This window comes from Equus asinus, chromosome X, assembly GCF_041296235.1.
Source record: "Equus asinus isolate D_3611 breed Donkey chromosome X, EquAss-T2T_v2, whole genome shotgun sequence".
Lineage (NCBI taxonomy): Eukaryota > Metazoa > Chordata > Mammalia > Perissodactyla > Equidae > Equus > Equus asinus.
In genome coordinates, this window is record NC_091820.1 from 7,830,332 (window position 1) to 7,857,522 (window position 27,191).

At 40.1% G+C, this 27,191-nt stretch overlaps 1 protein-coding gene across 7 annotated transcripts in view; it reads right to left on the reverse strand.

Annotated features, from left to right (window-relative positions):
* Positions 1-414: 414 nt before the first annotated feature.
* ARHGAP6 (Rho GTPase activating protein 6) overlaps positions 415-27,191 on the reverse strand; it is a 469,017-nt gene continuing 442,240 nt past the window's right edge. For all 7 annotated transcript variants that reach the window (XM_014855406.3, XM_014855410.3, XM_044764419.2 and 4 more), the window contains 4 exons: positions 21,251-21,348; positions 9,379-9,647; positions 6,092-6,172; positions 415-3,810 (listed from right to left, as the gene is read on the reverse strand). In XM_014855406.3, the coding sequence (XP_014710892.1) occupies positions 3,113-3,810; positions 6,092-6,172; positions 9,379-9,647; positions 21,251-21,348 (1,146 nt within the window). In that variant the 3' untranslated portion in view covers positions 415-3,112. The remainder of the gene's footprint in view (positions 3,811-6,091; positions 6,173-9,378; positions 9,648-21,250; positions 21,349-27,191) is intronic.

The following is a 27,191-nucleotide window of genomic DNA, read 5'->3' on the forward strand; positions in this document are numbered from 1 at the left end:
TGCAGTTCAACATCTCCATGACACCATCCATCACCTTGATTGTTCTGGAGAATTCCAACCTTTATTGGAATTGCCCTTTGGTTTGTATGTTTTCTCTTAACATTTGCTGCTGATTTAGTCCTATTTTAAAATTCTGTCCAGTCAAGATGTCCTGTTTTAATCTCTGTGTGACTTTTCTTTAGTCATTTCCTTTCCTTTCAGTTCAGCAGAGTCCACCTCCTGCAGTTTGCTTATCAGACAACATACACCACAGGCCTGGACTTTGTTCTGATGTCTCCTTATATTTAATCCCAATGCTGTTTCTCTGCCAAGCAGATGTGTATTAAAATGTGCATAAGAAAAGAAGCAAGCTGGACTTATCTAGAAATTTCCTCAATTTGCACAAACTCCATTGGTATGATATTTTTTTCTATACAAAACCACAACAAACGTATGTTAATAGCTACTTAGATGGATCAAGACAAATTCATATTTGCTCATTTCTGCCATCATCATTCTGGCCTCATTGCCAGAGACATAAAAACAATGATTGAGTATTCATAAATGCGGAGACATCTGCAGCACGTTGTACCTTTTTTCTTGCTTGTAGGCTCTCTTTGCTCACAGGAATGAGTGACTTGAACAGCTTGTTAAATGGCTTTGTCCAACTTGAAAGAGTTTATTTTTTTCTTGTCAGGTATTATGTCATTTACAAGGTGTTAGAAATGACTTCAATTTCCACTCAGGTCTTTGGGTCTCGTGTGTGTGTTTTAAAACAGCTTATTTTCAATGTGATAAAGGCATCTAAGAAACAAGCTTTCACTCACTAAGCTAAAGATATGGCTACTGGGCTTAAACCATACAAAGAGAAAGGGAGAGTGAATATTGCTTATTACCCACACATATGTGCACATGCATGCATGTGCGTGCACACACACAAGATTTAATTATTTAAAAAGTATTCTGAGCCCTGTTTTCTGGACTAACTATTCTAGGTCTGACTATTAAAGGACGGACATACCTTTAGTTACCTTTTGTGACACAGACATCAACCTCAGGGCCATTTGGTCTGGAAGTTTTAAAAAATAGAACTGTTACAGCAAGAATCTGGTGGGAAGGGGGTCCCATATATCAGGCAGTCCAGTCCAGAAAGGAGGGAAAGAACTGGCCAGACTAGGGTCAAATTCAAAGCCAAGAAAACTCAGGGCCAGCAGGAGTAGGAAGAGAGTGGGTGGCACAGAAAAGCAACTTGCGATCCACAATCAAGTAGAGTTTGCTCTGAGTCTTGTTTACAACTTTTGGCTGCATGTGGGCAGCCAGGAAGATCTGGAAGCCTGCAGGCAAATCCTTCCCGAGTTCTAGCTGGTGGCAAAAGTGATGGACCCAATGGCAGAGCATGAAGATATCGCAATCATTCTTCCAAGAAGAAACGCCCGATACCACTTCTAGACTTCACTATTTTGGCCCTGAAGCAAACGAAGCGTCTAAGTCCGACAGGGCAGATGTAACTGACAGGGATTGTGTTGGGCAACAGCTGTCCAGCAGGTAGGAAACCTGCGTTCCCGTCCTGTAGCAAACCACTTCCTCATTAACTGTTTCAACTGAGTGACACTCAGCCTTCACTTCCAACAAATGATTATCATGAATTTCTAAATGCGTCAGTGTCACTAGGGTGATGTCCCCAAGCCATCTATTTTTTACTAGCGCTTTAGCTGTGTATGTATAGTATTGCCATTATTTACCACACCTGGGCTTGAGGATAGTGAAGTGTATGTCTGGAATGGGGTGCGAGTTCACTCATTAGATTTAATGCCAGCGAACAAGGCCTTTGCTTAACTTTTTATTCATCATGGCACAAGATAGAACTTTAAGAAACACCACTGAAAATATCATCGCCAACATTAAGAGTAGCATGTTTTATAAAAAAATTCTTTTTCTATAATACACATTCCCTTATGAAGTGAAAAAAAATCTCATAAAATACTGAAGCGAATCGCCACCTGCTGGTCAAAAATGGCCTTGCAGTTGAAAAACTTGAAACTACTGAAGTACAGTAGGAGCATTTTACAATACACAAAAAATTACCAAAGAAGACATTTTCTCAGCCTTTGGCATGATGTAAATACAAAGCTGTGGTTTTTTTCCAAATATGATTTACTTTACAAAGCATTGCGTATAATTTGGTTAATACTGATTATGGGGCAAAAGGAAAAACCATGTTCTGTAATTTCAATACTCTATTTAGATTCTTAAACACTTTATAGTTGGATTCCAGTTTGTAGTTTTGAAAAATACATAAAAATTATACATTATAAATATATATTATATACGGTCTATATAAAATTGAATTTGACCTAAAATGGGAAGGACAACTTCTTAATTATTCTTTCTTTGTTAGGCACGGCCTTTCTCTTGTCTGATTAACTGAATCCTTTCTAAACAGATTCTAAAAATATATTCCATTATGTATCAAATTTAATATTTTCCTTAAAACACATTCAATATGAAAAAGCATTCTGTGACATTCAGTGACTTTTGTATCTCACTACTATATAAAAATATGGCTTCTCATATTCTGTTTTATTTTGTTTTGTTAGTGTTTTTCTTAGGCATTGAAGGAAGGGCTGTCCCTAGTTAAAAAGCTATGGCAAAAAGCACAGAAACCTGCTTGTGCATATTCTAGAACATTCTATAGAATCTCATTGTTTAGTATAAGTGAAGTGATTAAAAAAATTGTTCCTCTTGTTTTCTGTGAATATATCATATACGATTATCATACATAATCTGTTACAGAATACACAATAGTCAAAACTGAAGACACATAAATACAATTAAGCTATACCAAAGCAAGAGTTTTATCTTATACAGAGCCAATGTGAGTACTTTTTAGATCAGATACAGCTATCTGTTTATGTTTTTGTTTTTTCCTAAGGCTGGCTATACAATAGAACCTTATAAATGGCAAGGGTACTAGTTAGTGCTCTATAACTTTAAGTGAACTGAGTTTCTCTTGTGTTATTTTTTAAAAGTGTAAAAGAAAAACAATAAGTAAGTGTCCAATTGTCCAACAACTTTTTTCCCTACTGAGTGGAAGAAGGCTGTTTGGGATGTGAGGGCTTGAGCTTGGGTGGGCTCATACCAGTGTTTCCGGGAGGGCATCGGGGTTGTCGGTTGATAAGAGCTCCCAGATTTGCCACCGCTCTCTCTGCCAGTCGAGCCAGTTGGGTTCCCCCAAGGTCTTACTGTTTTGATCACTGGTCGGACTGGAGTAGGCGCTGCTCCGTTTTTGCTGGGCAGCCTGATGCTCTCGCTCAGCTGTTTGGCTTCCCTCTTGCAAAGCTGTTCCGGAGACTTCTTCTGGTCTCTGAGGCCTCCACAATTGTGACTCTGCAGGCTGGTGGGACGACACTAAAGCTTGCTTCCCTGGACCAGGATAAGGAGGAGGAGGCCTCTTGTCATGCCTCGCGCTCTCTTGAGGTCTCTGGTGCAAAGGCTTGGCTCGGCTCTGCGGCCAGGCCACATCCAGCTGGCCCTCGGTGAGGTCTTCGGCACTGCTGAGAGTCAAATACTGCTCCGCCCTTGGCGTGGCCAGCTTGGCTCTCCTGCTGCCACCCTGGATGTGGGATGTGTTGCAGACGCGGGACACAGGAGGGTGGGCCCTGCACTCCACGATGGTGGCTGTGGTCTGAGTCCTCCGAATGACCTGCGTACCACTGTCCAGTTCTGTGGGGCTCCCTTGCCACCGAGGCCAATTTGGGGACAGGTTCCCTTGAGAAAGGGAGCATGGCCCCGGTCGCAGGGAGCTGCTTTCAAAAATGTCTCCATAGGAACCTAGGAGATAGAGAAAAGCAAAAGAAATGGAATTAGCCTGTAGAAACCCTGTTGGGATGTCCTGTTATTTCCTTCCCACTGCCAACTTTGAAAATTGAAAAAGCACAGGATAATCTTAGCTGCCACTGCCTGAAGAAAAAAACTTCTGAGTAAAAGAAATCACAAACACTTTTTGATTATTGGCACAATTCATATAGTAGCTCCAAGTACAGATGCCTAGACTCTGACAGGTTAGCTGTCAGACTAGATTAAATAGTGTTATTAAATGTGTTGTCACTAATTTCTGTCTCAGGAAATGTCCCCTCTACATGGCTATGAAAACTTTTCTGAACCTAGAAGGTGAAGGAAGCGTTCTCTTGTTTAGCGCAGTTTGCAGTCCAGAGGAGACAAAAATTATAATGTTTTTTCAGGTTAAGAAAAGCTTTTAGGAATAAATGAATTGAATCTAAAATGGCCCATTTGATGGCAGAAGATAATGAAGACAGCAGCCACTGTGTATATTCTACCACCGCCATTGTGGGAAGGACTGGCTCGCTGTTCACCAAATCTTCCCCTTTCCTTTCTGGATGATATTTCCAAGCCTCCCTTGCAGTCAGGAGGGCCACCTAAATGAGGTCTGAGCAATGAATGTGGAGAGATGTGATATGAGCCATTTCTAGGCCTGGTCTAATAAAAAACAAATGCATCCCTCGTCTTCCTTGCTCTCTCCCTTTGCTCAACTACCAGCCTGAGATGTAGAGACCCTGGAAGACTCCAAGGCCTCTGAGGATGGGGGAGACCCCAGCTAGATGGAACCTGGGCCTCTGAATGACTATGTGAAACAGAGCACTGCCATCTTTCCTTCCCCTGCATAATCCACAGTGGATTGTGATGTGAGGGAGAAATCAACATGTGACAGGTTAAGGCACTGACATTGAGAGGGTGTTCGTTACAGCAGTTAGCCTTCCCTAACTGATACAACTTTCTTCAGGAAAGTGAAGGGAGAGTGAAACAGTACATTTCACAAGCAAATGAGGAGTTCTTGGGGCTCATCTCCCCAGACTTCTACTTTCCTATGGATCTGCCCTGTTCTCTCGCTTCTTAAAAAGTAGGTGGGGAAAGAGAACAAGATCATTTTTATCGGGGAGGAGGAGATATGAGCATTTACACAGAGACAGATCAGAGTTGAAACAGCAGAAGGAAAATGGAGCAGAACATCTTGGAACAGTTTATTCTTGGGAGAAAATGCAGTAAAGCATTTCATAGGATACAAAGAGATGTGGTTAGATAATGGATCAGTACTAAAGTCAGCTGGATTAGAGGCATTAATTAAAAATGCACTGATGCACTGTGATTTAAAAAATAATATGGGAGGTGTCACAAAACAATGAGAAAAGGGACTATATATACACACACACACATACACTTTCACATATATATACATAAACATTTGGAACAATAAAACAAAACAATTTACACATTTCATGCTATATATCAACATATACTCCAGATGGATTAGAGAATTAAGGGTTTAGAGGCAGCTCTGATAGCCTAGCAGTTAAAGTTCGGCATGCTCTGCTTCAGTGGCCCTGGTTTGGTTCCTGGGCATGGAACCACACCTCTTGTCTGTCAGTAGCCATGCTGTGGTGGTGGCTCACATAGAAGAACTAGAAGGACTTACAACTACAATATACAACTATGTACTGGGGCTTTGGGGAAGAAAAAAAAATAAAGAATTAAGGGTTTAAACAATGAAATACTACGGAAAAGTGTTATAGATGACTGATACTTAAGTAAAGATTAATTTGGTGAAAGAATTCAGAAAAAGTGATAGTGATAGACTTAATTATGTAAAACAAAAAATTAAAACTTCAGATGTCCAAAGGGGGGAAAAACGCAGGGGATAATATCAGTGGCAAACAATATGGACAAAGGGTTGATGTCTTTATTATATGAAGAGTTCATAAGAATCAGTTCAAAAGACACTAGCATGCATAAATAATCAGTGACATAAATGACAATTTGATGGGGGAAATTCAGTTAATTAATAGAAAAACTGAAAAATAATGGTGAGAAAGAAATGCAAATGAAAATAATAAATACAATTTTGTTTTTTAAATTAGCAAAAGTGCAAACCCAGCGATTTGCTATACTGATGAGATAAAGTGACAAGGACAGTACAGTGAAATGCTGCATTTTCAGTAATATTTGACAAGCATGCAATATGATGATAGGCAAAAATTAAAGAGAATTAATTTTAAAAGTAAATGCAATAAATAGTGTTTTAAAAATAATACTTTACCTGTCATTCCTGGGTCTTTGGGTCCACTTTTTAATGTTGAATGCCAAGTTCCCCAGATATTGAAAGGCTCCTCTGACATATCTAGGAACAAGCGTATAAAAAAGGTAGGTAACTCACAATGAAGATTGAAGGGCAAAAATCAATAAAGAAATATTTTATAATATTTCTTCTATGCAAAGTACTGTATTTGAGATTATGGTGAATACAAGACAGAATATAATGCAGAGCTGCCGCTCAGGAGACTTATTCCATTTGGAATTTACGAAAAGGCTCTTTCTATATCTGGTTGTGGTAGACAGAATAAGGGCTCTCCAAAGATGTCTATGTCCTAATCCCCAGAACTGTAACGATGTTATATTCAAAAGGTACTTTGCAGGGGTGATTAAGTTATTGATTTTGTGATCAGGAGACTGAGTGGGCCTGATGTAACCATAAGGATTCTTTTTTGTTTTTTGAGGAAGATTAGCCCTGAGCTAACATCCACTGCCAAACCTCCTCTTTTTGCTGAGGAAGACTGGCCCTGAGCTACCATCCGTGCCCATCTTCCACTACTTTATATGTGGGATGGCTACCACAGCATGGCTTGCCAAGCAGTGCCATGTCCACACCCGGGATCTGAACCGCCGAACCCCAGGCCGCCAAAGTGGAACGTGTGAACTTAACCGCTGAGCCACTGGCCAGCCCCACCATAAGGATCCTTACAAGAGGGAGGCAGGGGAGAAGATGCTACGTTGCTAGCTTTGAAGATGGGTGAAGGGGGCGTGAGCCAAAGAATGTAGGCAGCCTCTAGAAGCTGGAAAAGGCAAGGAAACAGATTGTTTCCTAGAGTCTCCAGGAGGGAACGCAGTCCTGTGGACCCTTTTTAGACTTCTGACATCAAGAAGTATAAGCTAATAAATTTGTGTGTTGTTTTAAACCACTGAGTTTGTGGTCATTTGTTACAGCAATGATAGGAAATGAATACAATGGTGATGAGTAACAACAGCCTTCTAGGCTCCAAGCACATTAACATAGAGAGAGAGGAGCACTAGCTATAGTTTCTAAACTATCCTCAGGAATACTCAGCTATTGGCATCAACAGACTCATTCCTGCATGTATTCGTTCATATATGCCCTTAGTCTATCTGTAAATATTTACAGAGTAAGGCACTATATTAGGCATTTTCACCATCTCATTTAATCCTCACTACAATCCTGTGATGTGATTATAATGACTACTTCTAGAAGCAAATGTCTACTGGGTGCTTCCCTGTGCTCAGCAGTTCTTATGCATTCTCCCATTTAATTCCAAGGAGATGCACTTGAGTCCATACAGATGTGGCAAGTAGTGAAAGGAGTAGGTGAGAAATGCACACAGCGTTACATAGCAACTATTATCGAGCACTTAATACGTGCCAAGTTTTCTATTAAGGACTTTACATGGATTAGCTAATTAAACCCTATGAATTAATACTGCTATCTTCCTTGGTTTTCACGGGAGGAGGAAATGGGGCTCTGAAAAGTTCAATCACTTGCTTAATATCCTGCAGGTTGAAAGTGGCAGAGCAGTGTACGGACTCTAAATCTAGTGTTGTTGTCATTGGCTATTAACACTGCTTGCTTCTAGTTCCTTCAGGGTTATTTCCAAGGAGAGAGCCACAGGTTAGACAGGGTTGGTCAACCTCGGTACTATTGACATTTGCGGCTGGATCATCCTTTGTGGTGGGGTGTGCTGTGCACTGTGGGATGTTGCACAGCATCCCCAGTCCCTCCCACTACATGCCAGTAGCACCCCTCCCAAGTTGTGACAAGCAAAAATGCCTCCAGACATTGTCACATGTCCACTGAGGGGGGGAGGGGGTGCAAAATTAAGAGCCACAGTGTCAGAGTTTGCCAAGATGCTGAAGAGATGGAAAGAGCTAACGTTTGCCTTAGTCTATCTGCTAATAAATTAGAGCTAGTATGTATCTTAACCCACCTGTGAAAAAACTGTGAAGCAAAGACACTGACCCCGGGAGAAAAGAATTAAGCTTTCCTGGTGTGAACTTGTCTAAAAATATCTCTTTGAATCTGTATTTAGAAACCCACTATGCCACACCTTTCAGAATAGCAAAATTCTCTTGAGATTGCTTTTGTTGTTGCTGCAGAGAATATTAAATATAGAAAATGTGTCACTAATTTAAAGAGCAAAAATTATAGCTCATTTATATATATCAGAAAGAGAATAGCTAAAGATCTATGATACATCAGTTTAATGGGACTATATCCTGTTCACGAAAAATGTCAGCAAAATGGAAAATGCTTAAGGATATGATTTTAAGTAAAATAAGCTTAGCTCAAAAGCAGCTATATTATGAAAACAAATACATAAAATTATGTAGGGACAAGGACTAGGAAAAATAAAGTTTCACATTTAACAAATAAATTTTGTGCCTGGTGGGAGCATGGATTACTGTTTTCATTGTAAATTTTTAAAATTATTTTTTGACATGGATATTTGTAAAATAAAAATAAACACGTCGTGATTTAAAAACACCAAAAAAAAAAAAGAGCCTTTTAACAGTGGTTCTTGGGTTTAAATTACAAATTTAAGATAAAATAGCAAGAATTTTTACTATGTCTTCCAATTATTACTTAGTGTCTCGCTGAGTCCTTGCCTTGAGGAATTACTCCGTGGAGGGAAAGAACAGAACCAAACATTCGGTGGTCAAATAGATTTGGTAAAAACTGCAAATCACACCCTCCCTCCCATTGTGGAAATTCATGGTGCCCATTAGCACTTTAAAGAGTTTGAGAAATTGTACAGTAGAGAAACCATTAGCTTGGTTAACCCAGCATTTCCCGGATGTATTTGACCATGAAGCCCTTATTTTGCCTAAAAATCTTAATCTCCCATGGAGACCTCTTTGGAACACGGTATCTCATTATATAGTAGGTTCAGCTTATTCTTTTTATGAAAGTAACAGCAACAATTGGGTGACTAGCAAATATACACCCAAATTCACTGGCCAGGATACACAAAGTTCTTCAGGTGCTGGAGGGAAAAGAGTCACCTGGGAATACCAGTGGCTTTCTGAGCATGAAACTGCTCCCCAGATATCTGAGTCTGCAGGGACCCTCCAAGCTGACAACTAGGCTCATCACACCTTCCTCTTCCTAGAGTAGGTCTACAGCAGGTACTCAGTAAATGCTCAATGAATTACAGAGATGTACAACAAGGAAGGGATGGAGAGAAGGTCCAAAGTGCCCACTCCATGCCACATGCAATCAGAGTCACTGATTTGGCCAGCACTGGTCAGGCTCGTTACCTTTCCCAAGCCTTGGTCCAGGAGAACTCTCCCTTGACTTTGACGATGGCAAGTGGCCCACCAGCACATACTGTTCTGGCCCTTTGTAAACCTTCTCTGAGCCCCCCGAGGCCGCGTCCTCTTGCATAGCCAGCAGGGAGCGCTCAGATAGCACTGGGGAGTTGTTGTCATAAGGGGAGAGGTCTCCGCTGGAGGCCTTGTTGGAGTCTGTGGATGAGTGCCTTCCTCCCATGGAAAAGGAAACTTCCGACCGCAGCATGTCAGGGCTTCTGGCACAAGGAGACAATTACAGGTGCGTGAGTATATTAACAATAGTGATCAGATTCAAACAATACAACCGTTACACAAATGACAGGAGGAGAATGCAAGGACACAGAGGCTGAAACAAAAAGACCTTTTGAGCAACGTTCCAAGACTTCTACATCAATAAGGTGAAAGCTTTTCCAGGAAATGGCCAGCAGAGGGCAGTAAAACCCAACAGATGTTACAGGCAACGTCACGGCGAAGGCGGGGAGGGTGGATGAAACAAGAGATGGATCCCTGTATTTTCCAAAGTGCATCGCTGAAATGCCTGTTGGTTTAATCCCTGTTCCCATCTTAAAATTGAAGTCTGATGCTCACTATCTGTTAAGTAAGGAAAAACTGGTAGATAACTCTTTTACTTTCCTTAATATCTTGAATTAAAAATAATTCAGATAAAAACTGATTGCAACTTTACATGAAGTTCATTACGACTTTATGGACAACTTTTCTCCTCCCACCCAAATACGCAGTGTAAGTGAACCCATCCTTCCTGTGACGACGAAGACGATGATGTTAATGATGCTGCTACTGGTGGGAATAATTGTTTCATGTATAAAATGGCTGAAAAGATAAATATATGACCACCACTAGAGTCCATTGTATTTACATATACCCAAGATGATTCTACAAGGCACTAGTGCTTTTACAAGTTGATATAAGACATACTAATTAGCATATCCATTACGTTTTACATGTGTATGAGTTGTCACAGCAACAGAGATAACAGTGAAAACGTGAGTGGAACAGGAAAACGAGACCATTAGGAACATGAAGAGAGTGTTCGAAGTCTTACCTGGGAACATCTGTATTTTCTACCTTCCTCAAAACAGTGGCCCTGACAACATCTTAAAGGGAAATGATCATAGGTTGATTAAAAGTTCCAGAACCTGCTTCTGTTTTCCCCCCTACTTCACTTCTCTTTGCTTTCTTTTGGTTTAATTTTTCAAAACAAATCCTCTGTTACCTTAAAGAAGGTAAACACATGCCTGAGCGATCCTTTCCTAACCAAATGGAACACAGAGGAATGCAACACAGAGGAAGTGCACTCAGAGGGGCTCGAGCTTCATCTGTGGTTTCCAGCAGGGGTCAGTGTCCATGGGGAAGCAACTCAGCATCTGTGACATGCCTCGTCTGTCACTCAGGCAGCCAAGGGCTCGAGCACTTTTTGCTGAGGGAATTTCTTACACACATGGAATAAATAAGTCCTTTCCTTGCCTCCTCTTTAAACAGATGACAGATAATCTTATGGGAAAAGAGTCAAAGGACAACCACGAGGATGATTTTCCAGAAACATTAGGCTTCCAACGAATGAAGGAAAAATAAAAGGAACTTACGACGTCTGCTGGAAAGTGGAGAAAAAACTATTCAATCTACATATCTAATTAAAGGGGAAAAAGTCCCCCTAATTCTAGTGGAGGGAACACAAAATAAAACAAATGGACAGACATCTGTCTTCATGGGTTCGACTCTAGTTGAGGAAACTTTACTATGAAAATGAGAAAAATTGAATGTGTTGAACTGGTAGCTGCACAGAGCTCAGCTCAGAATCAGGGTTCTATGTTGTGACGACTGCTAGAAAATATATTACCGGGCTAATTTCAATTGTTTTCTCTGTTTAGTTGACATTTTTTCCACTCATTAATGAAAATGTGTTATGTTTACTCAGCAAGAGTAAGTTATGGTGTTATATCAATAATAGTGGGTATATAAAGCCTTATTTTATGGACGTTTTAAAGAAAGTCAAGAAAGTTCATTAGCCAAAACAAAATACCTATCAAGGCTACGAATGCTTTTCTGCCCCCTCTCACTGGGAGGAAAGTTTTGGAAAGGTCATATTTTAGCTTATGGAGACCCCAATAGTTCTGTCTCATGTCTTGCTCATCTGTCTTACAAAACATATAGAAGAGAATACATTCGACAAGATATTATAAGATTCAGCCAAGAGTTATGTGCACAAAGAAAGATACCCTATGGATGAAATTTCTCTTAAGTCTCAGTACCAGGGAAATTTGGGTTTCTAGCAAGCAAGGGTATTTTTACCTTACGGAACCATGCATCATGTAATAAATAATGTATCTGTCTTTGCAATTCCTTGGCTCCAAGGAATTGGGGCTCCACTCGAGTTGGTGTATTGAACCTTGTGGCATGCCTTTCTGTGTTTCACACCCCAACTGTACCTCATCCTATTACTCTTTCCATTGTTTCTCTTTCCCTAGTCTCTCAAATTACTTACTACAATATCATTCCACTTTACATATTTTTGCAAGCTGCTTCAATAAATAGTTTTTAGATTGATATACAGATGGGGAAATCACACCCACATTAATTGTTGGGGTTATTGAAAAGGCAGTGTGCTTCATGAGAACATGTAGTTTGGTTAAAACAAAACAAAGTAAAACAAAGAACAATAATAACAATAACATGTATAACCGAAGCTGCCACATGATTTTTTCCTCCATTTTCCTGGCTGTGATCTGATGAAGCAGAGGTGAGACAGGAGGAGGTGGAGGGCCGTTGTTCCTTTCTTCTGTTCTTGGGGCTGACTCTGCAAAGTCTCACACAGTGGTACTGACACAGCACCATCCACATCACCTGGGAACTTGTTGGAAATGCAAATTCTTAAGCTCCATTCTGGACCTACTGATGAGACTGGCTATAATATGCAGAGCTCAGTGCAGAATGAACAGCGGGGCCCTAAGTTAGAAAATTATTAAGAATTTCAAGATGGTGACAGCAGATTATTAAGCCAAACACTGGCTTCTTCTGTGTGGGGTCCTGTGCAACTGTACAAGTTGCAGCCAATGAAGCTGGCTTTGCCTACTAAAAGGGAATCTCTGGAAGTGGGGCTAACAAACTGTGTTGTAAAAAGCCCCCCAGGTAATTCTGATGCATGGGGAATTTTGAGACCCTCTCATACCGACCCTACTCTCCCTCCCTCAATCCATAGATGTGACAGTGGGCTAAGGATCTACTGATTCAAATCAGGAGGGAAACCACAGAAAGTGGCCAAAAGCTCAGCACTAGCTGGCAGTGGGGACAAATGTGTTGGCCTTGACCTTGAGGTGGCTGGGCCCCGAGCTGAGTAAAGGAGGAGAGTATGCCCATCCCAGCCAGCTCCAGTCAGTAGGATGCAGATAACTGAATGTAGTCTGGTTATGGATCAGAACATGTTAAGGTGAGAGAGGGGCAGGAGAGGCCAACCTGTCTTTCTCTGCTCTTCTGGTTCATTCTCATAAGCCAAGCCACCAAAGTGACCACAGCTGGGGGCCCAATTAGGGGAGAATCTGGAGGAGGCGGCCAAAGCTAATCCCTGGAGGTAGAAGTGGATGAGATGTCTCACAGTTGACACGGGCCATGAACCTCCTCATGGTGGCTGGAGTCACAGCCAGGGACACGAGCCGATGGGGCTGTGCAATGAGAGGTGATGCCTTCTTTTCCCAGCCACCCAGCATGTCTCGGCAATGGAAGAGGATACAGCTTGAGTAGACATGGCAAGCAGCTTGTGAAACACATTTATGTGAAATCACTCCTTGGCTTGTGAGAAGAGTAAAAGTTGATGTTTATACAGAGATCATTATGTGGCAGGCACTGTGCTAAGCTACTGCTAACAACTCTCCTTATTTCTCATCATCACAGTCTAGACATGACTGAAAGAAATGAGATGGCTAAATAACACGTCTTTCTAGCAGTAGAGGCAGTAGAGGTTGAGACCCTTCACAAATTTATTTGATAAATAGTATTCAATATTATTGAAAATCAATAGTAAAAGGGTATATTTTATATTTAGAGTTGTTGGCCTTTTTAAAGGTTTGAAGTATTTCCTATCTATCAGTAAGGTTGTGGCCAAATTTGCCTAAGAACCCATGTCCAAGAATTGTCTTTCCATAAGAGACAACCAACTAATAAACAAAACAAAATTATTTTATTCATGCCTCAGGACTCTCACTACAACATAGGCAGTTCAGAGTTTTAAAAAATTTAGTGTCATTCCATTGCTTTATCATTAAATCTATTGGAAACAAATCCAGAACCCTTCTTTTGGGTATCTCTGAAAAATGAGCCAAGCAGCCACCAATGTCATCTCTGATTTGTCTCTGAGATGATCTAACTCTATAAAGACAATTTTAAGTTCAGTGTTCCAAGTAAAGGCAATAAAATATTCATGTATTTATGTATATAAAATATTTACTCTAGCCAGTGATTTCCTAGATGAGAAAGAGTTTAAAAGCACATAGGGCCCTCTCTCTCTCTGTCTTGGAATTTAATGGACTGAGGTTAGGATTGTTGAGTGGATAGGTTGCCAGTTGACATGGGTTTGCCTCCATGAATGGAGAGGTTCCCCATTAGACCTGAAAACCCTAGGACCATCCACAGCATGCATGGCCAGTCTCAGCTAACCAAATAAGCATGAGATGGACATGGAGAGCGAATCACTTTCTCACCCTTAGCTGTTCCCTCCAGGTCAGGGTGTAAACACGCTGGCAGGGTACTGTGGGCAGGCCTGTACTGCAGCCGGAAGCACAGAACTTGTTCTGCGGATAAATGGAAAACTCCGGTTCAATCACCGGATGTGGCCAGCCCAGCCACTCGGTGAGCTACTCCAGTGAAAAACATCCTTGGAGATTTCAAACTTGCGTTGGCTTCATCCTTGGCTCAATCCTTCAACTGATAAAGCTCAGTCTGTTGGAACTCAAAGCACATAACCATCTTGAATGATATTAATTCTACTGGCAAAGGAATCCACTGCCACAGCAGTTCTGTATTTATGGAGGATTTTCGCATTAATCACGCTCAGTTCTGCAAAGCATCCCTTACACAGAATCCTAGGAACAAAGGCACCTCACGCCAAACAGACGCTGACATGGATCCAAACTCCCCACCAGATGAATCCAGCACCCTGGATATTAGAACTTGTCCAGGGCTTTTGTGAAATTTCACTCATTTTTAGCTCTTATAAACTCCCTCCTAATAGCCCTGGCATATGCAGGCATTTATGACAGATGAAAAGAAAAAAATGCTGACTGTATTAATTTTACTTACAGTATGCCTGATAAAACATCTTCAAATGAATATTTTGCAAGTTTATAAAGAAGTTGTGAATCACAGGAAGTGTGTTGAAAGAAAGACATGGTGAGATAAATTCTCCCTCTGTCTTGAATTGCCTTTCCATAGAAGGCACATTCACACATTTTGAAATTTTTCATTATGGAATTCTCTATTCCACATATGTTTTTCCTAAAATTGTCTGGCTGAAAAGGCTTTCTTGAATGGAGCGTGTGTGTGTATGGTTAATGTTTCATAATTTCCAAGGAACCAGGATAGAATGACAGTTGAGGCCACCAGCTACTGCCAGTCAATAGGATTCACTGCTGTTATACTATACTGGAAAAGAGTGATTTCTTGTCCCTGAAAATTTCCTGAGAACTTTTCTGGTTTTACAAATCCTAATAAAAGGAAAACAGAAATTATAGTTCATCTTGTAACACTTCAAGGTTTTGTGGAAGAAGATATTTTTAATGACAATCTTTGAAAGATTAAAATAAATTATCTACATGATAATTCATGGTTAAAATAAGTTATCTACATGATTTAAGTGTGATGCCTTTAAATTATAAGAAGGCATAATGCTCCACCATCGTGAAGAAGATAGACATTATTCAACAGGAGGAACAGCTGGCTCAACAAAACAATTACTTTCCGGTTCGGAAATTTTATCCTTTGAGACAACTATGAGTCTTCCTTCACAGTACTGACTGGCTGGCCACCAGTTTTGCTATTTTGGGGGGTAATTTCAGTGAAAACTTTGTGAAGGCCATTAACAGAATTAAACACAATGAAATTTTAAAATATATACCTATGGATTTGGTTTATCCATATTGGCCTTCTTCCCAAATGCAGTTAAATTTGTTGTACATTGATTTTGTTCCCAGAGTATAATAGGGAAAATGCTCTCCTTAGCCTTGTATACCATATAGGTATACCATATAGGTATACACGGTTTTATGTAATTTTTTTTTTTTAGGAAAATTAGCCCTGAGCTAACATCTGCCACCAATCCTCCTCTTTTTTGCTGAGGAAGACTGGCCCTGGGCTAACATCCGTGCCCATCTTCCTCTACTTTATATGTGGGATGCCTGCCACAGCATGGCTTGACAAGGGCTGTGTAAGTCTGCACCAGCGATCCGAACCGGCAAACCCTGGGCTGCCAAAGCGGAACGTGCGAACCTAACTGCTGTGCCACTGGGCTGGCCCCTGGTTTTATGTAATTTTTTAACGGTTAATTTTTTCCCCAGAACATTAAAGCAGTTGAAAAATTGAAAAGTAGGTATATTAGAACTTTCAACATTATATTAAGTTTAAATGATTTATTTCTGCCCAAACAGAATTTTATTACTATTTTAATTCACGTTATCTTAATTAAAAGTTATTTAAGACTATCACTTGGTCCAAAGAAATTGTCAAATGTAGCAGTTCTCTCAGTTGAAAATGAGATAGTCAAAGAAGTCTATTTTCAAAGCATTATTGATGTGCTTACTTCCATTTAAGCCAGGGGCACATATTTTACCTTTTGTTTCAGTCTCCAGTATGGCTTGGCATGGCACTAGCCTTTTAAACATTTTTTGCTATTTTGTTCACCATAGATTTTTGGCATTAACTTTGACTTTTTAAAAATATTAGAGTTCAATATTGCTCATTTCGATTACATAGTTTTTAAAAAAATTTTGCACCTAGATGAGCACCTCACTCTCCTCACCCCAGCCCCAGCCCCACGATGACACTTCTGTTCAACACACCTTGTCCTCTTGATTAACCTTCCATTCTCATCCCCTATTTCCTTACACCCCTAAATCAAAGGAAGGATATCTATTTTAAGTCTCTCTAAAGAAAAGCATATAATTCTAATAAATATACCAGACAAGCAATTAAAAACCTGGAAGTCTTGCATTGTTACTAATATAAATCTCTTCTAATCTCTCTTTAGCATTCCATTTTAGTTGAAGCCAAAAATGTAAGTAGACAAGCACAAGAAAAAATGATGAACCCTCCTTTCACTCCTCCAATTCCGTTGTTGTATAAAGAAGAGGAGAACTCAAACCAAAACATTAAATTCCCAAATATCACTAAATGTTTGATCTGTTCTCAGTTCTACACTCTTTTGAAAATTTACTTTCCACTCGAAATAAAATCTTGTGCAGTTTCCATGTGGAGCACAGAAATCTAAAGCTTTCTTTAGGTAAGTGAACTGATGGTAAAGAATGGAAGCTTCAGGAAAAACCCCAAAGGGTCAGAAGAGAATAATGTGGGAGATCATGCGGCACTGCACGGAAGATATTCATTTTAGAAGATACTGCTGCTTCCCACTTGTCGTCTTCCTGCAAATCCTTTCACTTCTTACCTTTTATAGCCCAAGTCTCAACCTTCTAGCTGAGTTTTCACTAAACAAAGTCTTCAAAACAAGAATTCTATCCATTCACATTGTGCCATGGCTTGTCCAGGCCCTCTCTTTCATTCCCTGTGAACATGCAATCGCCTCCAGTCCCTCCTGAAATCTGTCTGGCCTAGTGTGAGCAGGTCATGTTCCCACTTCAGTGCCTTTTCATCCTCATCCCTCTCTCTTTTCCAGAACCCACATCGTCATCCTGATGCCGATTAGATCAGGCATGTACAGGTGGGCTTTGCCTTTAGACACAGCCACAACTCAACATGGATGGGTTCTCTCTTGTGCCATATTGCCTTCATAGATCGCTATCTTGTGGATGGCAAGATAGAATCTAGTGATGCCCAAGTCTTTGGGAAGTAGTTGTAAATAAACAAAATGGTGAAATTTGAAGTAATGTGATAGTAATTGTTAACATTTATTAAAAACCAGATACTATTCTAATAGCACAACAGTTCTATAAAGTAGTTTCTAGTTTAGATGAGAAAATTGAGACAGAAAGAAATGAATTTATTTACCCCAGACCACAGAGCTAATAGCAGTGGAACTGGAATTTGAACTCAGACGAGCTAGCTCTAGATTTTATGCCATACAGGCACGCGCCATTGATAGATAATTGACATACCAATATAGCCAGCATCATCTGGCATTTGGGGTACTGTAATTTGTCACCCTTGTAATCTATCATTAATGTAATCTATCGTCATTGTAATTCACTGTCACTACTTCCTGATTTAAGCACTGTCACTGCTTCCTGATTTAAGCGCCACCCCGCAGCCTGCCATTTAAGAGCTTCTGCTTTCTGTGCCAGCCAGCCTCTTTTTTGTGCCCACAGCTAGCCAACATATTTACTGTTATGTCTAGACCCTGCTTCAAGCTCCCCGAACATCTGGGCCCTGGTGATGCTTCTCCAGTCTTCAAAGTTCACTGCAAATCCTTGCTCTTCTCAGAAGCCATGCCTGAGACTGCATCCAAGTCACATCTCTTTCTCTTCTCCAAACTCCAAGTGGATTTATGGTCTGGGGTATTGGTTCCCTTCCTTTGTCAACACAAAAAACCCTTTTTAATGTCAAAAACCACCTGCCTCGAATCCCCATGTGATAGTAACTACGCAGTATCTACTGTGGAAAATCTAAGTCAGAGGTTCTTACACCTGGCTGCTCAGTAGAACCACATGGGGAGCTTTTAAAAAACCCACTGTCCAGAGTGTACCCCAGAAGGAAGGAATCAGACTCTTTAGGGGTGGCATCCAGGTGTAGTGGTTCTTCAAGTTTCCCCAGGTGATTAGAATAGGCAGGCAAGTGTGAGAACCAATGGCCCAGCACATACCATTTTGCACTCTGTGACATACTTAATAACACACCTCCTATTGCTTTGACCCTTGTGGGCCTCCTTCAGCAAGTCTACAAGCTCTTAAGGTCAAGAACATTCCTTGATATTTTAAGCTTTCATTACTCAGTGTGGATCATGGACCAGCCGCATCACAGCATCATCTGGGAGCTTGTTAGAAATGTGGATTCTCAGACTTCCTTTCCCAGACCTAGTGATTCAGAAAGAGCATTTTAACAAGATCTCCTGGTAATAGTTTGAGAAGCACACATTTAAGGCACAAAGAGACTGCCTATAGCTTGAGAGGTAGAACTCTCAAGCCTCAGAAGGCCATTAAAAGTAAATATATATTTATTTATTTGTGTATGTATCTTTTCTTCATGACATCATTATCAATCTTCTGGGCTGTTCGTTGGCCTGTACTTAGAGGGAAAAAAACCAAACACTTCCTTCTCCTTCTTACTAAGAAAATCTTCTCCAAATGTTTTCTATTTGATAACGCTAGTCTCTGACATCCACAGAGCTCCTGTGAGCTCACCTCCCTTTCTTTGAAGTCCTGACACTCACCTAAGATCTTGTTCTAGGGTCAGCTTCCTAGACCTTACACTTATTATTCTTTTAGGGATAGGGAACAGAAGAAGCTGGACAACTGTATCGCTTGGGATGGGCTTAATATGCACACTTCCTCCTTTTCCTAAGAGTAGAGAAAGGAAGGTTCGCTTCTTGGCATTTATATGCAAAGAGTGTACTTGAAAACCACAAAAAAATAACTTCTACCAACCATTCTTCATAGTATAATATTTATATATTTTTAAATGTCATATAAAAGCAGAAATTCAGCAAGTCAAAATCAGTGGTTTTTTAGGTGTGTATTTTCTAGCTTTCCCACAGAGTACCCATGAAATGTTATAAATGCAGCTTAATGAGGGATTCACAAACAGAAATGCTGCCATGTCTGTTTTTTTTTTGTGCAGAGGAGAGAAATAAGTAAGTTCCTTAAAATTCTGGTGATACAAGATCTACTGTGAAGAAAAGCCATTTGTTAGTTTAAATTGGAACTTAGACCTAGATGACAGTTAGAAATCTAACAAAAATTTAAGTGAGCCCAATTCTCTAATATGAAAAGCACAACCGTGAAATGCCAGTCCATTTATACAATTTGATTATATTTTTATTCCCTCATGGCTCTTGGGACTTGAATTCAGGTAGAACATCTTATTTGAACCAGAATTGGTCCTGATAACTATTGGTACAGAGATGGATTTTTAAAAGTGCATTTGAAAGGATAATCCAATTAAAAATTCTTCCCTGCAAGAAATAGAGTGAAGCTGAATTCAGCAGTATTATTAATGTAATGACCCAGGAAAGAAGGAGGCCTGAACAATTTCCTTTCACCAATGAAATTTCCTTTCACCAAATTTCTCTAAAGAATATAATTTTTCTGTTGTTTTTTGAAGAAGATTAGCCCTGAGCTAACATCTGCTGCCAATCCTCCTCTTTTTTTGCTGAGGAAGATTGGCCCAGAGCTAACATCCGTGCCCATCCTCCTCTACTTTATATGTGGGAGGCCTGCCACAGCATAGCTTGATAAGTGATGCATAGGTCCACACCTGGGATCCGAATCAGTGAACCCCAGGCTGCCAAAGCAGAGCATGTGAACTTAACCACTGCACCTCCGGGCCAGCCCCAGAATACAATTTTTTTACATATGAAACAGTTTTAAATGAAAATTAATATATCAAATTCAACTTAAGTATAAGGGAACAATTTAATGTGTCAGTGTTTCTAAGATACCATTGAATAAGACATACCATTACTTTATATATGACTAAGAAAAAATGCTATGAATTAAATTAGGACACGCCATTGATTATAAGATTAATCTCAATCTCAGAGATGATAAAACAGGGGGGAAAATGTGCCTTAGAATTGTCGAAATTCAGTAGATTAAATGCACAACATAAATGATAGTTTCACGAGAGGATAACGGCAACTTTTCCTGTCACAAATTTAAGGTTTGGGGTCATGGTGGCAACATTGCTTCTGGTTAATGATGCAATATTACCCCCTTAACTGGCTTTGCCAAATGCTCAGCACCCCCATACACTTTGCCTCTGCAGAAAATGGTTGAGATTGATCATAAAATCTGACTAATGCAAAAATTCAGTTCTCCTCCTTTGGGGGCAAAATGGTGGCAAACCATAGCCTACAGCATGGCTTGCATTTAACTCATTGCAAACATGGGTGCACGTGGAGACCAGGGTGCATTTTTATCAAAAGAATGCTAGCCATAAAGAATGGGAGAATCAAGAGGGTGCACACCTCTGATTTCAAATGGACACCTAGGCTTTGGCTGAGGCCTGTCTTGTGGTTTGGTCATGCGTTGCTTATGCTGGTAAATGACACATGTAAGATGCATCCAGGCACAGCCTTAGTGGCCCCTAGTAAAGTTATGAAGATTCTAGAGGAAGAAGCACTGATACACATCATAATTGGTCCCTTGAGTTTCTTCCCAATGATTTAGTGCTTTTTTTTCCAAGTAAACACAGTCAAAAGACCTCAAGGGGCTAGAAAAAGCCAAAAAATAAAACAGAAAAATCCCCTAAAGCAGTTTCTAATTTAAGTGGATTGGTAAGACTGAAGTATTTTCTGGTTAGGTGGACCCATCAGATTTGCTAGGAAGTTGCCAAAATTCCACTTCAAGTAACCCTGCGTGGAGTTATGTGAACCTTTGTAATTCTTTAGAAACGGAAATAGAAATCCCCAGGGTGGCTCCAGCAGATGGAACAACTGGGTACTCACGATGATTGGGAGGCCTTTCTTCTGAGTAAGTAGTCCACCACGTCGGGATCGGTCTCCAACAGGCTGATCAGCACTTCGTTCTGGAGATCCGGGGGAACCTGGAGGGGCACAATGGTGAGGCATAAATAAAACTGCTCCAGAAAGACGCAAACCATGGTCATTGGCAACTTTACAACAGCATAAAATGGAGCCTTAAAAGTCATAAGAGAACAGAGTGATCCATTGGTTAAAACCAAACCTACACCGACCCATACAGCCAGTTTAATTCTTAGGACAAACTGGATGATTACCAAATAGGTATGTTCAATCCAAATTGCCGCCCCTCTTAGGACTGGAGATAGAGCCTAATCATTTGGATACCTCTGTTGTTCTGACTAGATTTTCTTGGCTTTGAATAAGCAAAACGTCATGGTTAAGAGGAATAGTGTTGATAATTTATTGTCCAAAAAGGGACACTTTCTAGAGTTCACATTTATAACTATGCCAAGGCAACAGGCATAAATTATGACTGTCTTGGGCATTTCTGGAACATAGGATCAGTTTATTAAGAGGATAGGCCCTTGAGCCAGACTGCTTGTGTTTGGGTCCTGGTTCCAATTACTAGCTGTGGGACCTTCGGCAAGGTATGTAACCTTTCTGGGTCTGAGTTTCCTCATCTGTTAAATGGCGGTAAAAATAGTACTCACCACAAAGTGTTGCTGTGGTGATTAAATGACTTGTTATATATTGAGAGCTCAGAACAGTACCTGGCAGATAGCAAATACTAAAAAAAAAAGTGCTGACTACATTTGCACATGTCATTTTCTCTTTCAGTGCCTCCTTTCACTCCTTTCTTGGATCCTGGTCCACCAACAATTAAAAGTTTCTCGCCTATAATTTGACAAGGCATTCACTAGAGTTCTAATGATGAGCATCACATGTTTCTTTAAGCCTAATCCACAGTGCATTAGAGGATGACCTTACAATCCTAAATCACTCATGTGGAAATGTTGTATGAGAAAAGGCTAAACTCAGCTCCAATGGTTTTCTACTCTGTAAGGCGCCGGTAGCTCAACCAAAGGAAATTCAAACTATTGAGAGAATAAATTTTCAGTCTGATTCTCTCACATGTGGGCTCAGAGACAAGACTCTTAAAAACTGCAGGGACAAGTTTTCTGAGAATAAGTGGTTGGTGGAGAATTTGCCTCCTGCCTCTTGCAGAACTCAATTCTTCTTGAGTTCTGAGAAGCTGGAAACAATTTTATTAATAAAAACAGGGATGAGAAAGCAACAAAATGCTTCCCTTCTCTCATAAATCTGCTCCTCCTACTTCATCCTGAATCTTCATTAATGACATTGCCAAACCCTAGTCACACAAATTCAAAATCTGGGTTGCATTCAAGCTTCTTGTGTCCTTTCTTCTCCCTGTTCAGAGCCAGGAGATTACTTGATTTCATCTCCACGATGCCTGTTACTTCTTTCTTCTATCTTCCATTCCCATTGCAATGATTCAAGTTTGAGCCCTCAGTGCCCCTTTGTAGTGGTCATCTTGTGGCCATTACCAGCCTTCATTTCCTTCTTCTCATAACAGTCATAACCCAAGTTCCCCCTGGAAAACCAACTGCTCCCCAACCCTTAGCTCAATGGTGAAGTATAACCTAGTCTAGGCCAATGATCATTCCATTCTCAGACTACTATGGTTGCCTGAGCAATGGGAATACGACTCCATTAGAGGCAGTGAAAAGCTGTGAGTATTTCCCTGAGACTTCTGAGAGAAAGGATACGGGGCCTGTAGCCACAGGGGGCCTGAGGATTGTGCTGACAATTAAAGAAACAATAACAAGAAATGGAGATAAAGAAAAAGAGTCTCTTGACATCATTTGAATCCTAGGTAAAGCTATGCCTGAAGTCTTACAGTATTTGCTTTTGGATTGTTCAGCTATGTGATTCTCCAAATTCCTTAAGCTAGTTTGAGTTTTTAGTTGAAAAGAAAGGTGCATCCTTGGTGGGCCTTTGAGGCAAGAGTTTGCTAACTTGTGTACTATCTATTTCCTTCAACGTGTGCATCAAATTTCTTCTCTGCCTGGTTGTCAGAATGCTCTGATCAAGATACTCACTTGCTCAAAAAACTCTCTCTATCCCTACAGCTGAAGCCCTCTGCTTGCTTTCCTGGCCCCAATCTGAATTCCCCTACAGCTGAAGCCCTCTGCTTGCTTTCCTGGCCTCAATCTGAATTTCCCAATTTTTCCCCTAGCAGTTATCCTCACACACCCTCCACTTCAGCACCAGTGCACTTCTCACTCTGGCCTTTTCCCACCTCATTCCTTTAATTCATTACATAAATATTTGGTGAATGCTTACTGAGTGCCAGGCACTGGATGCTGGGATTCATCTACAAACCAAACAAACAAGAATCCTTGTCTCCTTGAAGCTGACAATGAATATGGGAAGACTGGCATTAAACAAATAAAGAAAACACAGCATGGATCACATGGAGAAAAACAAAGCAAAGAAGGGAGATGGAGAATGCTGGGTGGGGAGAGTGCAATTTAAGTAGGATAGTCAAGTCACAGAGAAACTGACATTTTAGCAGAGAACTGAGTTTGATAAAGGAATTGGAGAAAATCATTCTAAGCAGAAGGAAGAAAAAATTAGCAAGATCTTCAGACAGAAGCAGTGAGGAGGCCAGTGAGGTTGAAACAGAGTGAGAGGAAGGAGGTAAGTGGTAGGAAGTGTGTCAGGTAGCCAAGGTCAGATGTTGTGGAGTCTTATGGGTCATAATAAGGACTTCTGCTCTCAATCTAAGTGGGCGGGGAGCCACTGGAGGTTTCGAGCAGAGGATTAACATGAATTGTCATCACTCTGGCTGCTGAGTTGACAGTAGATTGCAGGGAGGCAAGGGGTGATACAGGGAGTGCAGATATATCCAGAAGAGAGACGATGGAGTGCTGAAGCAGAGTGGTGAGCTGTTGAGAAATATTTGGGTCCTGGAGATAGTGAAGATAGCGATGATAGCATTAGCTAATCTGTTGGGTGAAGAAAGAAAGAGAGAGGGAGAGGGAACAGGAGAGGGAGAATACGAAAGAATGACTTCAATGTTTGGGGCCTAGACACATGGAAGGATGGGGTTGCCATTGACTGGTATAGAGAAGCTGCAGGAGGAAGAGGCTGGGGGTCACAATTAGGGGTGTAGCTTTGATATGATAAGGGTGAGAGAGGCCTGTGAGACACACAAATAAAGGAAAGATCTAGTAGGCAATTGGGAATAAGGATCTGGGGTACAGGGAGCAGGCCTGGGCTGGACATAGAAATTTGGGAGACACATATAGATGGCATTTAAAGCTCTGTGACCAAACACAATGGCCTGAGAATGAGAATGGAAGAAAAGAAGGGGCAGGACTTTTAGGTCAAGGCTGAGACATTCTGTTTTCTTACTTTATTGAATAAATTAAACAAATAAAAAGACTGATAATTTTCACCATAATTTTTTCAAACAACATGACCCAACAGATATGTACTATTATATCAATTTGTCAAAAAGTAATACCTAAAGGGTGAAAATGAAGAGAAAGAACTCATTTTTAAAAAATTAACAGCAAAGCAAACAATAATATAGGCCAAAAAACGGGTAGCCTGAACTTTTTAAAAAAGAAACTAACATGAGCAAATTAGAAAAAACATTTGTATTTTCCTCCAGTTAGTTTAATTTAAAATTTTCTATGCTTGGGCATGTAATAAAAAAATTTTGCTACAAGCACCAATCCATTCCCACTGAAGAATAAACAATTAGATTGCATGTCCTTTGGAGTGGTGTAAGCATCATAATATTAATTCTTTGAGAGTATATGGTGTATCTAATGATAAATTATTAACTTGGATACATCGTTAGAATAGGTTACAGAAAGTATCATTATTTTAAAAAGAACGTTCCATAAAATTTTGTTAAACTATTCTGCAATTCAGAGTTTTTACTTGTTCAACTAGGCTTGATTCCCAACCAATTATAGTTATTGAGGTTTATTTTATGCAGCATACGTGACTTTTACTTGGTAACAAATGCAAATAGAAAGGGTCCGTGCTATAAATCTATCTATAGTTTCTTTTTAAAAGACCCATGGTCCCATTTTGGTTTGGAGACACTATTTACAAATAAGTAAAAAGATACAGTTAAAAAAATGCATTGCATGAAGGGTAGATAATATTTTTCCTATGTATTATGTAAGACTGACTACAGTGCACACAATCTATTATTTTAATTAATTAATTTATATCCCATCTTGTTATAAAGTGATTTAAAGCAGCTTCAAAAATTCATATGATAAAACCACATTTGTTTGTTTTTTTATAAAAGAATGGTTCAGAAAATTGGGGCCAGTGGGAAAATGAGAGTAGAGAACTTGAAATGATGCCTGGAACTGACTTTTAATAGTCATACAACATCATCCAGCGCTGTTTCCCTCATAATTCCTTTAAACTTTGTCTATATTTGCACATTTCATTTCCTATTATTTAACAAAAATTTCAAACTACTGGCTCAGTTCAGTTGGATAAGCATTCATTTTCTATTAATTTAGATACTTAGAGAAACAAAAGTCAGTGAGCGAGCTGATCGGAACCAGGAGCTTATAGTAAGTAAGAAATATCCAGCAGACCATTCCCATAAGCATTCCTTTTCAGGAATTAGGATGCTGTCGAAAAAATATGTGACTAAGAGTTGATAGCTCCTAAGGTCCAGTTTTTGCTCTCCTGCTTATAATTACAGTCATGCCTAACAATGGGATTATAGTTACATATAGAATTTACATATATTATATTTACACATATTATTTAAATATTATTTACATGTATATATATAACAACGGAATTATAATCAAAGTTGCTTAACAACAGGAACACGTTCTGAGAAATGTGTTGTTAGGTGATTTCATCTTTGTGCAAACATCATAGCGTGTACTTATGCAAACCTAGATGGTATAGCCTTATATATCTTATGGGACCACGATTGTATATGTGGACCGTTGTATATGCAGTCCGTCATTGGTCAAAACATCGTTATGCAGCTCATGACTGTAATGTAAACTTGGACATATCAACCATCTTCTTTAGGATTCTGTTCCAGAATCTGAAAATCCAGCCATATCCTACCCATTTGCCTTTATGGAGATGTTGTAGGGATCAAAAGGGCTAACAGATTTGAAAGTACTTTACCAATTGCAAACAGGTTTAGAAGAAAAGATTTTACTGAATTTTACTAGAAATAGACAAAATAATTCATAAATTAAATACTTAAAAAAATAAAAGCAGATAACATGGAGATGGCCAATATTTGTTTCACAATTTTTTCTTGACAGCTATCCATCTCTGCCTCTTATCTTGTAGGCTTGCAGAGAAGCACCACTCTTTTCTCTTTTGCTTAACACTTCTGGTGGGTAACTAAGTGATGGGATTTCCTCTAGACATATCTCTGCTCTTGACCTCCCGCTGAATTTCTACAGCTGCATTTTGTGACCTCTTGGCCCTTCAACTGTAATGGTCTTGAAGCCAGATTCTGTGTAGCTTCTCTCCTCTGGTTCCTCTCTTCCACCAGACCTCAAATCTTTGGGTTGGTCACATGATTGAAAGGTAAATTTCCTGAAGGCAGGGATTATCTGACTTGTCTACTCAGAATTGATACAGGCTCCTAAGGTTGTAGTTCTCTGTCAGCTAGCCTCCTTTGCAGCTAGGGCAAAATCATGTGTGCTGATCTTGGCCAAGGTACCCAAGGGGGTTCTTGTAGGAGCTTCTGGAAAAGGTTCTCTTCCATGTTAAGAAGAGACGCATGAGAAGAAACATCTCTCTTCATCACTGGATGTGATGATGGCTGCAAGAGATGCTGGAAATGACTGCAGTATCTTGCAGCCAAAGAGGGCAGAGCAGAGAGAGCAAAAGTGTGAGTGAGCTGCTAAAACTGTGCCCCCCTAGG